The sequence below is a fragment of the Mugil cephalus genome, chromosome 17 (assembly GCF_022458985.1).
Source record: "Mugil cephalus isolate CIBA_MC_2020 chromosome 17, CIBA_Mcephalus_1.1, whole genome shotgun sequence".
Lineage (NCBI taxonomy): Eukaryota > Metazoa > Chordata > Actinopteri > Mugiliformes > Mugilidae > Mugil > Mugil cephalus.
The window spans coordinates 16,475,416-16,488,798 of NC_061786.1; the positions used below are offsets into that span (position 1 = coordinate 16,475,416).

Consider the following 13,383-nt stretch of genomic DNA (forward strand, 5'->3'; position numbering starts at 1 on the left):
AGTGTAAATGAGTGGAAGAATGGGAGGTAACAAGAACTAACTAATAGTCCAGCATGGAGGGAATTTGATTGGAAAGTGAAAATGTGTTATTTTAACATTATTACATCAAACTACAGTAACACATCTGAACTATGCTGGAGGGAGTGTGGAATAGAGGGTGACTTAACTCATATATTGTGGTATTGCCAAAGTTTAAGTAGATTGAAGATTAAGATAGTACTTTATTTTTCCCCATTATGGAAATTCAAATGTTACAGCAGCACAACAGTGACCAGAAAGAAATGAAAGAATTAAAGAAATTAAATAGGAAAACAACATTAAACAGGACAACAAGCAACAAACAGTACAGTACACAAAGTGACAGCAAGTGACAGTGTAAGTATGCAGGCTCAATGAGGTCAGAGCTGTGTGCTGTTCACACTGATGTTGTACAGTCTGATGGCAGTGGGCACAAAGGAGCGTCTGAAGTGTTCAGTTCTGCTCCGGGGTGGGATGATCCGCTGGCTGAATGAACAGATTCTAGGTTCTAGGTGTTATTTTCCCCTTTTAACAACCACTTTACATCCTGGATCTAATTCCTGACAATAAAACAGATAAAAATTCTAAATATTTACTGAGAAAATTGATTTGACACCAGCCTCCTGGTTAAAACCACAACCTCCCAGCAAAACGCAATGAAGAGACAAGGTAGAAAATGTGTTTATCATGGAGAAAATCACAGCGAGACTCCAGCTAAAAAACAGATCCATTCATTAAAATATGGTCATTATTAAAACAGTACTCTAGTGACCTCCTCCATTTTTTAAATTGTTGGTTTTTTTTTCTCTTTTTTCGTCCTACAATAACTTGTAAAGGACTTTTGCTGAAGATGACACAGGTTAACCTCATGAGGAACGAACTATGGAAAACATGTGGTAGTTGATCTGATATGTGATAGAAAAAAGACTTGAAAAGTAACATGAACCAAGTGTTACTGTATATTTTGTGCATTTCCTCTGTATTCGTTGTGTTTGCGCTCATGTGTATATGCCAAATAAAAAAAATAGTTTAAAACAAAAAACAAAACAAAATGTGAGTGTGAATGTGTGTTTAGTGCTTGGTGAGGTTTCTGTCAGCTCTGTGTTCAGTGGTCTGTGTCAGAGTCTCTTCCTCTTCAGCAGTTGCAGTCGGTTCCTGCTGTAACAGCTCAGAGTCTCTGCAGTCTGACTGAGGGAGGTTTTTGTACGACGATAAATCACTGTGTGAACACCTCAACACTGTTTATTTCATGAGCACTCTGACAGTAGTAAACTGCTGCATCTTCAACCTGAACTCCACTGATGGTCAAAGAGAAGTCAGAGCCACTTCCACTGCCACTAAACCGATCTGGTGTTCCTGATGCACGTGTGCTCACATATTTTATCAGGAGCTTTGGAGTTTGTCCGGATTTCTGTTGGTACCAGAACATAGCCTGATCTCCATCACTATATGTGTAAACATCTTGGCTGGTCTTACAGGTCATAGTGACAGTGGATCCTTGAGTAGATGTCTTTACTGGAGGCTGAGTCACAGTCACCTGACCACTGCATCCTGCAGACAAAAACAAATGATTGATTTCTCAGCAGAAATAAATAAGAGAAAAGGCAGCACATGATGAGTGAAATGTTGCTGAGAGAATGAACCTGTGAAGCAGCAGCAGGCCAGCGTCCAGATGAGGATGGTGATGAGAGTCATGGTGGTTGTGGTTTCTGCTGTGTTGACTGACAGATCTGAGTCCTGCAGTGTTGAACTCACAGGACTATAAACCTTCTCAGTTGACTGGAGGATCAGCTGACCATGCAAAGCCTCCTCTCTATGAAAATGATTTCTCTGCTCTCAACACACTGAAGGCAACCAGGGACACAACATCAGGAGAAATACTCTTTGGATTTAAACCATCTATGATCTGAATGGAACACAAGAAAATATTGACATTAGAAATGCTGCTGAAGATTAGTGTCACTGTGGTTGGTTCATGTCTCAATTCTTCATCTTTTAGCATTAACAGTTCATAGTTATCAATATATTGGAGGGAAATTCAGTTTGGTCTCATTTTTCATATTAAATAAAAAAAAGTGTCAGTGAGTTTATTTCATTTTTATTTAGATTCATTGTGTTTTTGCTTGATGACTCTAGTGTTGTGTTCACTGGACCAGTTCTCCTCATCACTGTCTCTTTAACAACTCTCTGCACCTGCAGCCTTCAGTCAGACTGGAGGAGGTTTTTGTACGACTCTATTTCACTGTGTGAACACTCCACTACCATGGTAGCCAAGACAGTAATAATCTCCTGCATCTTCAGCCTGAGCTCCACTGATGGTTAAAGTGTACTGAGAACCAGATCTACTGCCTCTGAATCTAGACGGAGTTCCTGAATAGAGAGTTGATGATGAGTATATAAGAAGTTTAGGAGGCTGTCCAGGTTTCTGAAGGTACCAGGCTAGATCGTTCCCTATATTTGAACTCCCTGTCGCACTGATGGTCACAGTCCCTCCAACACTGACAGACTTGGATTTATCGGCCTGAGTCAGAAAATTGTTGGCAAACGACTCTGAAATGAGAAATAAACAACGTTAAGAAGAAAAGTTTGATATCAATTAAAAGAACTGGAGTTTAGAGGAAAGGATTAAAATGAACTCAGACTGGTTTTAAAAACACATCATCAACGTCTCTCACCCTGAGTCAGAAAACCCAACATGACAATCAGAGTTATTGGAAACATCATCCTGATGCAGTTTTCAGTGTGAGTGCATGAAAACAGTTCAGAGTCTCTGTGACACAAGAACTTAAACTCTGAGGAGCAGTGATGCAGAAAAATCATGCAAAACACATTTGAAGGCGGCAAACACACATCTGCTATAAAGAAACAGAGAAAGCAGAGGTGGTGTGAGGTGACAGTTCATCTCCTCCTGAGGATTATTCAACCATCACATTCAGACACGTTCATTTACATCATTTACATTTAAATGTTGTTTCTCCTCATGACAAATATCTTATTTTCTACGTTTATAGTCTTTCTCCTGACTGTGTCTTAATTAACAGGTGCTCAGCATCCTCTGCTGGTAAACTGGATCAACACTAGTCTGACTCTGAACTGTAACATGATGTAGCTCAGAGCCACAAGTTGTTAGTTTAGAGTAAAGACCAGAAAGAGGATCAACCATCCAGCATGTCTCTAAATGTTAGAAATTCTAACGTTAAACTCCTCTGAATCTCACTGATTAATGTCAGGTTTGTTGAATCTGAACAGAATCTGAAGTCTCCACAGTTTATCTACAACTTGACAGAGAAACATTAATATGTGTGTAGCTGCTGCTTGACTGTTTGCTATCTCAGGTTTAATGCTGCCATGAATCAAGATATTAGATAAAAGACCAAACACATTTCACCATTGTATTGTCTTAAACAAGTAGAAACTTCTAGGCTGGGACGATATGATAAAATACAAAAACCTTTGCCTTATCCACAAAATCTTGTACAGCACAGCTCCTCCCTCTCTTAACTCACTCAAAATCCAACAAAAAATAGTAATAAGCAAAACCACAAGAGGGACCACACATGGAGGCCTGTTAGCCCCCGTCAGAAAAAGCAGATTTGTTCAACTATCCTTCTCTGTCAGATCAACTCAGGACTGGAACTCATGACCTCCTCAAACTGGAGACATACGTACCTACTCCACATTCACTGCTCACCTTAAAACATGGCTTGACTCACACGCTGCTTTATATTAAATAAATGAGGACAGAGCCTGCCCAAGCCTCCATGGGCCCTAAACACAATTAGATTTTGCTGTATTTCTGCCAGTAATACTGATTGTTGATCATGCACACACCTACTATAAAGTCATTGCAGCTCTGATTGTCCTGTTGTCAGTCTGACATGTCTTCACACATGTATGTGTTACATGCTGAAATTACGCTGTTTCAGGTGTAATGAAGTTTATTTCTGTTGCAGCTCCACAGCATGCACAGTCAAAACTACTGTGAATCAGTTAAAATACACAAACATTATATATTTTGGTTTATTACTTTTGGTTTCAAAAACTGCAACAATAATTTCTAGTGCAAGGACAACAATAAAGTGCAACAACAAATAAAATCACTTAGATATATAAAGAATAATAACAGACTCCACTGTACGAAACCGACAGAATAAAATAAAATATCAAGCAAATACTTAACCCTTTCTATGTTATTCGGGTCAAAATGACCCGTTTCAGATTTTTACAAGAAGAAAAATGGGACAAGTATAAATTTTTTCTACCTGAAACTCAATGGCCTTAGCTTATTTTCTGTGATAAACATGTATAAAGAATGAAACAAACAAACAAAATAAATAGCACACATGCTACTATACCACACACATTTACATCTTTCATATGGTCTTCGGGTCATTTTGACCCGCACACATAGAGACACACAGAAACATGCCCACACACACACACACACACACACACACACACAGCACATAGAGAATTTTTTAGAGCAACAATACCTCTGAAGAGCTTCCAAATTTATACTGGGAAGCTGGAAGGAGGAGCTGCTGAAAGAAACCAGGGGACACGAGTGGTGCTAGATATGTCACAAGGCCTCAGTGGCCACAACATTACCTGTGACAGTTTTTTTTTACATCGTACAGCCTGGGACAGGAGCTTCTGAAAAGAAAGCTGACAATGGTTGGAACAGTCGAGAAAAATAGGACGGAGCTTCCACCTGAGGTTCAAACCGTGAAGAAAAGGCCAGTCCATTCCTCCAACTTCATGTTCACAGCCAACAATGCCCTGGTATCTTACATAGCAAAAAAGGAAAAAATGTGGTGCTCATGAGCACTCTACACAGGGATGGAGCAGTAAGTAGTAGGGTGGACCGTAAGCCAGAGGTCATACTTGACTACAATGCTTGCCTTATGACAAAAAGAGTAGTCACGCTTCCATTGTTAATTGTGTTGTAGTAGAGAGTGATTGCAATCATTTAACATGTGTGTTATTTTAATAGTTTGAAAATGAGATAAAGACAAAATATGTTAATGGTTATCAACTAAAATTTTATATTACAATTGTTTTTAACACCCCAAATATGTCCCTGGTCAATGTGACCCGAGGAATACCAAAAGGGTCCTAAAAGTGAAGACCATACAAGGGTTAAATAGTGACATAAATGAACAGTTATTTGTAACAAGGTAACAAACAATCTCATCGCAGGAACCAGGGGGACACGGAGCTGAAGCTTCCAGAGATATGGTCCCACCCTGAATCTCACTCCCTGGGTTCCTCCATCTGAACATCAGAGGATCACCCTCAGAGTCTACATCCCTTCCTTCATCCCGTCCTTCATCCTGTCCTCTCTCTTCTCTCTCTTTTCTTCCTGTTAAAAGGGAGTTTTTCCTCATCAGGGTTCAAGCCAGGATTCACACATGATTTCGTAAAGAGTCTTGGGGCGTTTTGTATTGTTGTTGACGTGATACAAATAAATCTTAATAGAACTGAATCCCCTGGGGCGTCATAGTGGTGTCCTGGTTGGGAATGATGCCACACAGCAAGAAGGTTCTGGGTTCAAATCCATCATTTCTGGGTGGAGTTTGCATGTTCTCCCTGTGTCTGTGTGGGTTCTCTAACTGGTGATTCTACATCGTCTAACTGGTTGTCTGTCTTTGTGTGACAACCCTGAGATAGACTGTAAACAAAAGTTAAAACTTAAACATAACTTTGATCTTCCTCTCAGTGTAATTGAATCACATGTGGTTTAAAATATCATGTATGAGCAACTTTTTCTAGTATTGTTAAATGAGGAGATCTTAGTGATTTCCAAGTTGATCGATCATGAATTGAAAGAAGTTGTTTGTGTTGTGTGTTTAGTGCTTGGTGAGGTTACTGTCAGCTCTGTGTTCAGTGGTCTGTGTCAGAGTCTCTTCCTCTTCAGCAGCTGCAGTCGGTTCCTGCTGTAACAGCTCAGAGTCTCTGCAGTCTGACTGAGGGAGGTTTTTGTACGACGACAAATCACTGTGTCAACACACCACCGCTGTTTATATTATTAAGACTCTGACAGTAGTAAACTGCTGCATCTTCAGCCTGAACTCCACTGATGGTCAAAGAGAAGTCAGAGCCGCTTCCACTGCCACTAAACCGAGCTGGTGTTCCTGACTGACGTGTGCTGGTAGAATGTATCAGGAGTTTTGGAGTTTGTCCAGATTTCTGTTGATACCAGGATAGACAGTTCCTACTACTACAGTACGTTGGAATATCTCGGCTGGTCTTACAGGTCATAGTGACAGTGGATCCTGGAGTAGATGTCTTTACTGGAGGCTGAGTCACAGTCACCTGACCACTGCATCCTGCAGACAAAAACAAATGATTGATTTCTCAGCAGAAATAAATGAGAGAAAAGGCAGCACATGATGAGTGAAATGTTGCTGAGAGAATGAACCTGTGAAGCAGCAGCAGGCCAGCGTCCAGATGAGGATGGTGATGAGAGTCATGGTGGTTGTGGTTTCTGCTGTGTTGACTGACAGATCTGAGTCCTGCAGTGTTGAACTCACAGGACTATAAACCTTCTCAGTTGACTGGAGGATCAGCTGACCATGCAAAGCCTCCTCTCTATGGAAATCATTTCTCTGCTCTCAACACACTGAAGGCAACCAGGGACACAACATCAGGAGAAATACTCTTTGGATTTAAACCATCTATGATCTGAATGGAACACAAGAAAATATTTACATTACAAACACAACTAAGGATTTAGGATGAGTTTGTGTTCACTGTGGTTTGAATTTCTACTTTCTAACATTCAATTCATCAGAGTGAAGATCATATATAGAGTTTCAGTCATAATTCATCATTTCTTGTAAATCATTGTGATAAAAGTATCATGTACATTTAATCATGTGTCAGATGATTTAAAATTAGGAATCAATGACATTTCTAAAAGGAGACTGAGGTTTCTCTTTCAGTTGTAGAAAAGTAAAGCTACATTTAAATGAAACAATGACTTTTTAAAAATGATTTCTACATCCATGTGATTACATATCATAACACATTCACAAAAGTGTATTTTTTGCTGTGTTATCAGAAGAATCAGAGTTTTTTCAGAGGACAGATGTTTGTTCTCAGAGCAGGAGGTTTTTGTACGGCCTCTTAATGAGTTTGTATCACTGTGGAGGACTTTTGGTGGAGGAACCAAACTCACCGTTGACTGTAAGTACCTTTTTCTTTTTAACTTTTTACTTTTATAACAACTTTTCTCATATTTAGTGAAAATGTGATCGAGTTCATTGATTTTTTGTTGTTGATATTTTTCATTATTTAACAAAACTGATCAAACGTTTTAACTGTGACAAGAAACTTGACAGAGATCAATATTAACTCAGTATATAGTAACTGAAATGATAAAAATAAATCATTAGTTTTCTTATATTCTATTTCACGATAACTTTGAATTATTCTCTCTTTAAAAATGTTTTAAATTAACATGTGACTGATGTCAAGTTGTAAGACTCAAAACGTAACATCAGTAGTTTAATGTTATTTTCTTTTATTCGTTTTTAACATAGAAACAGTTTTTAGATTAAAGTGTGATGTGGATTTCAGTTAGTGATAAATATCATTTCATCAGTAAATGCAGATCAGCTTGGTGTTCACGCTTCATTCATTTCACATGTAGTTTAAAGGAAGTGAAAGAGACAGATGTCAAAGTTTTAACTGTGTTCACATGAATGTTTGAGCTCTGTCAGTTTAAAGATGGAAAATCATCCCAGAGATGAGTTATTCACTGTCACACATTGTGAAACAGATATGAAGACGTCATCAATGATTAATATTAATTGATGTTTTAGTGACATTTCCACTTGAATCATGAGGCTGATGGTCTGATACTGAGAGATTTATGAGTCCAACAGCAGCACAAGTTGTTGTGGTTCATTGATAAAATACTAGAAATGTCATCTTCCTTTATTAGCAGCCTTCATCCTGACTCCTTTGTATTTGTGTCTCTCCTCCAGTGGGTGTGGTGCGTCCCACCCTGAGCGTCCTCCCCCCCTCCAGAGAGGAGCTGCAGCAGAGCAGTGCCACACTGGTGTGTCTGGCCAGCGGGGGCTTCCCCTCGACCTGGAGTCTGGGCTGGAAGGTGGGGGGCAGCAGCAGGTCCTCGGGGGTGTCCCGCAGCGTGGAGGTCCTGGGGGGGGACGGCCACTACAGCTGGAGCAGCTCCCTGAGCCTCACTGCAGACCAGTGGAGGAAGGCGTGCTCAGTGAGCTGTGAGGCCAGTCTGAATGGACAGAGCCCTGTCACTCAAACCCTGGAGCCTGACCGCTGCTCAGAGTAGAGCTTCAGCAACACTTCCTGTCTGGAAATGATGCTTCTGATACTTTCAAAAGCTGCACATCTTCTCTCTTCTCCTTTCATTTCTCCACGATTCTGCTCTTTAACAATTATCGTAAAAATGCTGATAAAATTTCATGCACATGAAAGAATAAACTGATATTTCATAAAATCATCATCTTTGTCATTTATTTCAATATTATTTACACACACACTTAATGTAATAGATGTGACTTTTGCAGCAGTTGTGCTGAGGATCTAAAAGTTCTACTGTAGAGGTAGAGGAGAGGAAGAGAAGTTCTCAGCTGTATTAAAAGTAGTGCTGAGGTCTAAAAGAATTCAAATGTCTCCATTAGCAGAGTCTGAGGACAGAAACAGATCATGGAAACTGACAGAAAAGAAGATTAATGAATGTGAGACAGAGACACGAGCACAGAGATTAAAAGTGTTTCATTACTCAAAATAAAATTATAATGGTGGCAACAAATGTTCAATGTCTAATAATAAAAGTTAAATCATCATATGATGATCCCCATTTGGAGACTTTAACAAGATAAACTACCTGGTTGATGGCTTCATATTTTGAAGATTGAAAATTTTATCATTATACAAGTTTCAGATTTTTTTTTTTTTTTTTTTTTTTGGCTGCAAGCAAAATAAATTATATTGGGTATAAATAGTGTTTATATGTGTTTGTAAATGTGTGTTTAGTGCTTGGTGAGGTTACTGTCAGCTCTGTGTTCAGTGGTCTGTGTCAGAGTCTCTTCCTCTTCAGCAGCTGCAGTCGGTTCCTGCTGTAACAGCTCAGAGTCTCTGCAGTCTGACTGAGGGAGGTTTTTGTACGACCACAAATCACTGTGTGAACACAGGAGCACTGTTTATGAGATGAACACTCTTACAGTAGTAAACTGCTGCATCTTCAGTCTGAACTCCACTGATGGTCAAAGAGAAGTCAGAGTTTCTTCCACTGCCACTAAACCGATCTGGTGTTCCTGATTGACGTGTGCTTCCATAATATATCAGGAGCTTTGGAGTTTGTCCAGATTTCTGTTCATACCAGTACATACAGTAACCACTGCATCCAACATCCTGGCTGGTCTTACAGGTCATAGTGAGAGTGGATCCCGGAGTAGATGTCTTAACTGGAGGCTGAGTCACAGTCACCTGACCACTGCATCCTGCAGACAAAAACAAATGATTGATTTCTCAGCAGAAATAAATGAGAGAAAAGGCAGCACATGATGAGTGAAATGTTGCTGAGAGAATGAACCCGTGAAGCAGCAGCAGGCCAGCGTCCAGATGAGGATGGTGATGAGAGTATTGGTGGTTGTGGTTTCTGCTGTGTTGACTGACAGATCTGAGTCCTGCAGTGTTGAACTCACAGGACTATAAACCTTCTCAGTTGACTGGAGGATCAGCTGACCATGCAAAGCCTCCTCTCTATGGAAATCATTTCTGCTCTCAACACACTGAAGGCAACCAGGGACACAACATCAGGAGAAATACTCTTTGGATTTAAACCATCTATGATCTGAATGGAACACAAGAAAATATTTACATTAGAAATGCTGCTGGAGATTAGTGTCACTGTGGTTGGTTCATGTCCCAATCCTTCACTTTTTAGCATTTACACATAATAGTCATCAATATATTGGAGGGAAATTAAGTTCGGTCTCATTTTTCATATTAAATCAACAAAAGTGTCAGTGAGTTTATTTCATTTTTATTGAGATTCAATGTGTTTCAGCTTGATGACTCTAGTGTTGTGTTCACTGGACCAGTTCTCCTCATCACTGTCTCTTCACCTACTCTCTGCACCAGCAGACTTCAGTCAGACTGGAGGACGTTTTTGTACAACTCTATTTCACTGTGTGAACCCATTACCATGGGCACCAAGACAGTAATAATCTCCTGCATCTTCAGCCTGAAATGCACTGATGGTTAAAGTGTACTGAGAACCAGATCTACTGCCTCTGAATCTAGACGGAGTTCCTGAGTTGAGAGTTGATGATGTGTATATAAGAAGTTTAGGAGGCTGTCCAGCTTTCTGAAGGTACCAGGCTAGATCGTTCCCTATATTTGAACTCCCTGTGGCACTGATGGTCACAGTCCCTCCAACAGTGACAGACTTGGATTTATCAGCCTGAGTCAGAAAATTGTTGGCAAACGACTCTGAAATGAGAAATAAACAACGTTAAGAAGAAAAGTTTGATATCAATTAAAAGAACTGAAGTTTAGAGCAAAGGATTAAAATGAACTCAAGCAGGTTTTAAAAACATATCATCGACGTCTCTCACCCTGAGTCAGAAAACCCAACATGACAATCAGAGTTATTGGAAACATCATCCTGATGCAGTTTTCAGCGTGAGTGCATGAAAACAGTTCAGAGTCTCTGTGACACAAGAACTTAAACTCTGAGGAGCAGTGATGCAGAAAAATCATGCAAAACACATTTGAAGGAGGCAAACACACATCTGTTGTAATGAAAGAGAGAAAGCAGAGGTGGTGTGAGGTGACAGTTCATCTCCTCCTGAGGATCATTCAACCATCACATTCAGACACGTTCATTTACATCATTTACATTTAAATGTTGTTTCTCCTCATGACAAATATCTTATTTTCTACGTTTATAGTCTTTCTCCTGACTGTGTCTTAATTAACAGGTGCTCAGCATCCTCTGCTGGTAAACTGGATCAACACTAGTCTGACTCTGAACTGTAACATGATGTAGCTCAGAGCCACAAGTTGTTAGTTTAGAGTAAAGACCAGAAAGAGGATCAACCATCCAGCATGTCTCTAAATGTTAGAAAATCTACCATTAAACTCCTCTGAATCTCACTGATGTCAGGTTTGTTGAATCTGAACAGAATCTGAAGTCTCCACAGTTTATCTACAACTTGACAGAGAAACATTAATCTGTGTGTAGCTGCTGCTTGACTGTTTACCATCTCAGGTTTAATGCTGCCATGAATCAACATATTAGATAAAAGACCAAACACATTTCACCATTGTATTGTCTTAAACAAGTAGAAACTTCCAGGCTGGGAAGACATGATAAAATACAAAACCTTTGCCTTGTCCACAAAATCTTGCACAGCACAGCTCCTCTCTCTCTTAACTCATTCAAAATCCAACAAAAAATAGTAATAAGCAAAACCACAAGAGGGACCACACATGGAGGCCTCTGTCAGAAAAAGCAGATTTGTTCAACTATCCTTCTCTGTCAGATCAACTCAGGACTGGAGCTCATGACCTACTCAAATTGGAGACATACGTACCTACTCCACATTCACTGCTCACCTTAAAACATGGCTTGACTCACACGCTGCTTTATATTAAATAAGTGAGGACAGAGCCGGCCCAAGCCTCCATGGGCCCTAAACACAATTAGATTTTGCTGTATTTCTGCCAGTAATACTGATTGTTGATCATGCACACACCTACTATAAAGTCATTGCAGCTCTGATTGTCCTATTGTCAGTCTGACATGTCTTCACACATGTATGTGTTACATGCTGAAATTACGCTGTTTCAGGTGTAATGAAGTTTATTTCTGTTGCAGCTCCACAGCATGCACAGTCAAAACTACTGTGAATCAGTTAAAATACACAAACATTATAAATCATTCAAAAACTGCAACAATAATTTTTAGTGCAAGGACATCGATAAAGTGCAACAACAAATAAAATCACTTAGATATATAAAGAATAATAACAGACTCAACTGTACAAAACCGACAGAATAAAATAAAATATCAAGCAAATACTTAACACTTGTATGGTATTCGGGTCAAAATGACCCGTTTCAGATTTTTACAAGAAAAATGGTACAAGTATACATTTTTTTCTACCTGAAACTCGAAGGCCTTAGCTTATTTTCTGTGATAAACATGTATAAAGAAATAAAAAAATAAATAAATAAAAAATAGCACACATGCTACTATATCCCACACATTTACATCCTTCATATGGTCTTCGGGTCATTTTGACCTGCTGTCACAGAGACACACAGAAACATGCCCACACACACACACACACACACACACACACACACACACACACACAAACACACACAGCACATAGAGAAATTTTTAGAGCCACAATACCTCTGAAGAGCTTCCAAATTTATACTGGGAAGCTGGAAGGAGGAGCTGCTGAAAGAAACCAGGGGACACGAGTGGTGCTAGATATGTCACAAGGCCTCAGTGGCCACAACATTACCTGTGACAGTTTTTTTTTACATCGTACAGCCTGGGACAGGAGCTTCTCAAGAGAAAGCTGACAATGGTTGGAACAGTCCAGGAAAATAGGACGGAGCTTCCACCTGAGGTTCAAACCGTGAAGAAAAGGCCAGTCCATTCCTCCAACTTCATGTTCACAGCCAACACTGCCCTGGAATCTTACACACCAAAAAAAAGGAAAAAATGTGGTGCTCATGAGCACTCTACACAGGGATGGAGCAGTAAGTAGTAGGGTGGACCGTAAGCCAGAGTAAGCCTACAATGCTTGCCTTATGACAAAAAGAGTAGTCACGCTTCCATTGTTAATTGTGTTCTAGTAGAGACTGATTGCAATCATTAAACATGTATGTTATTTTAATTGTTTGAAATGAGATAAAGACAACATGTGTTAGTGGTTATGAAGTAAAATTTTATATTACAATTGTTTTTAACACCCCAAATATGTCACTCAATTTGACCCGAGGAATAACAGAGGGTCCTAAAAGTGAAGACCATACAAGGGTTAAATAGTGACATAAATGAACAGTTACTTGAAACAAGGTAACAAACAAATAAAGGAAATAAACCTTGATACACACATTTGAAGGTGTAGCTCAGTATTCTATGTTAATAGGAAACACCATATTATTGAACTCTTTATATGATCTTCAGCTGTTTATCATCTAGTTGTGATATAAATCATGTAGGAAAACTCTACCCCCCAACTCCTCAACCCTGTCTATTCTTTCTTCTCCTTTGAAATCTCATCGCAGGAACCAGGGGGACAAGGAGCTGAAGCTTCCAGAGATATGGTCCCACCCTGAATCTCACTCCCT

At 39.6% G+C, this 13,383-nt stretch overlaps 3 gene segments (V, D, J or C); 1 reads left to right on the top strand and 2 right to left on the bottom strand.

Moving 5' to 3' along the window:
* LOC125024126 overlaps nt 1-13,383 on the bottom strand; it is a 79,427-nt gene that overhangs the window by 38,340 nt on the left and 27,704 nt on the right.
* Nucleotides 1-13,383, top strand: part of LOC125024129 — a 50,595-nt gene that overhangs the window by 28,947 nt on the left and 8,265 nt on the right. The window contains 2 exon segments of the V gene segment in view: nt 7,173-7,206; nt 8,010-8,374. Of these exon segments, the coding sequence occupies nt 7,173-7,206; nt 8,010-8,332 (357 nt within the window).
* On the bottom strand, nt 2,206-2,779 carry LOC125024137. The segment is given in 2 exon segments: nt 2,206-2,568; nt 2,694-2,779. Coding segments are annotated over 2 exon segments (360 nt in total).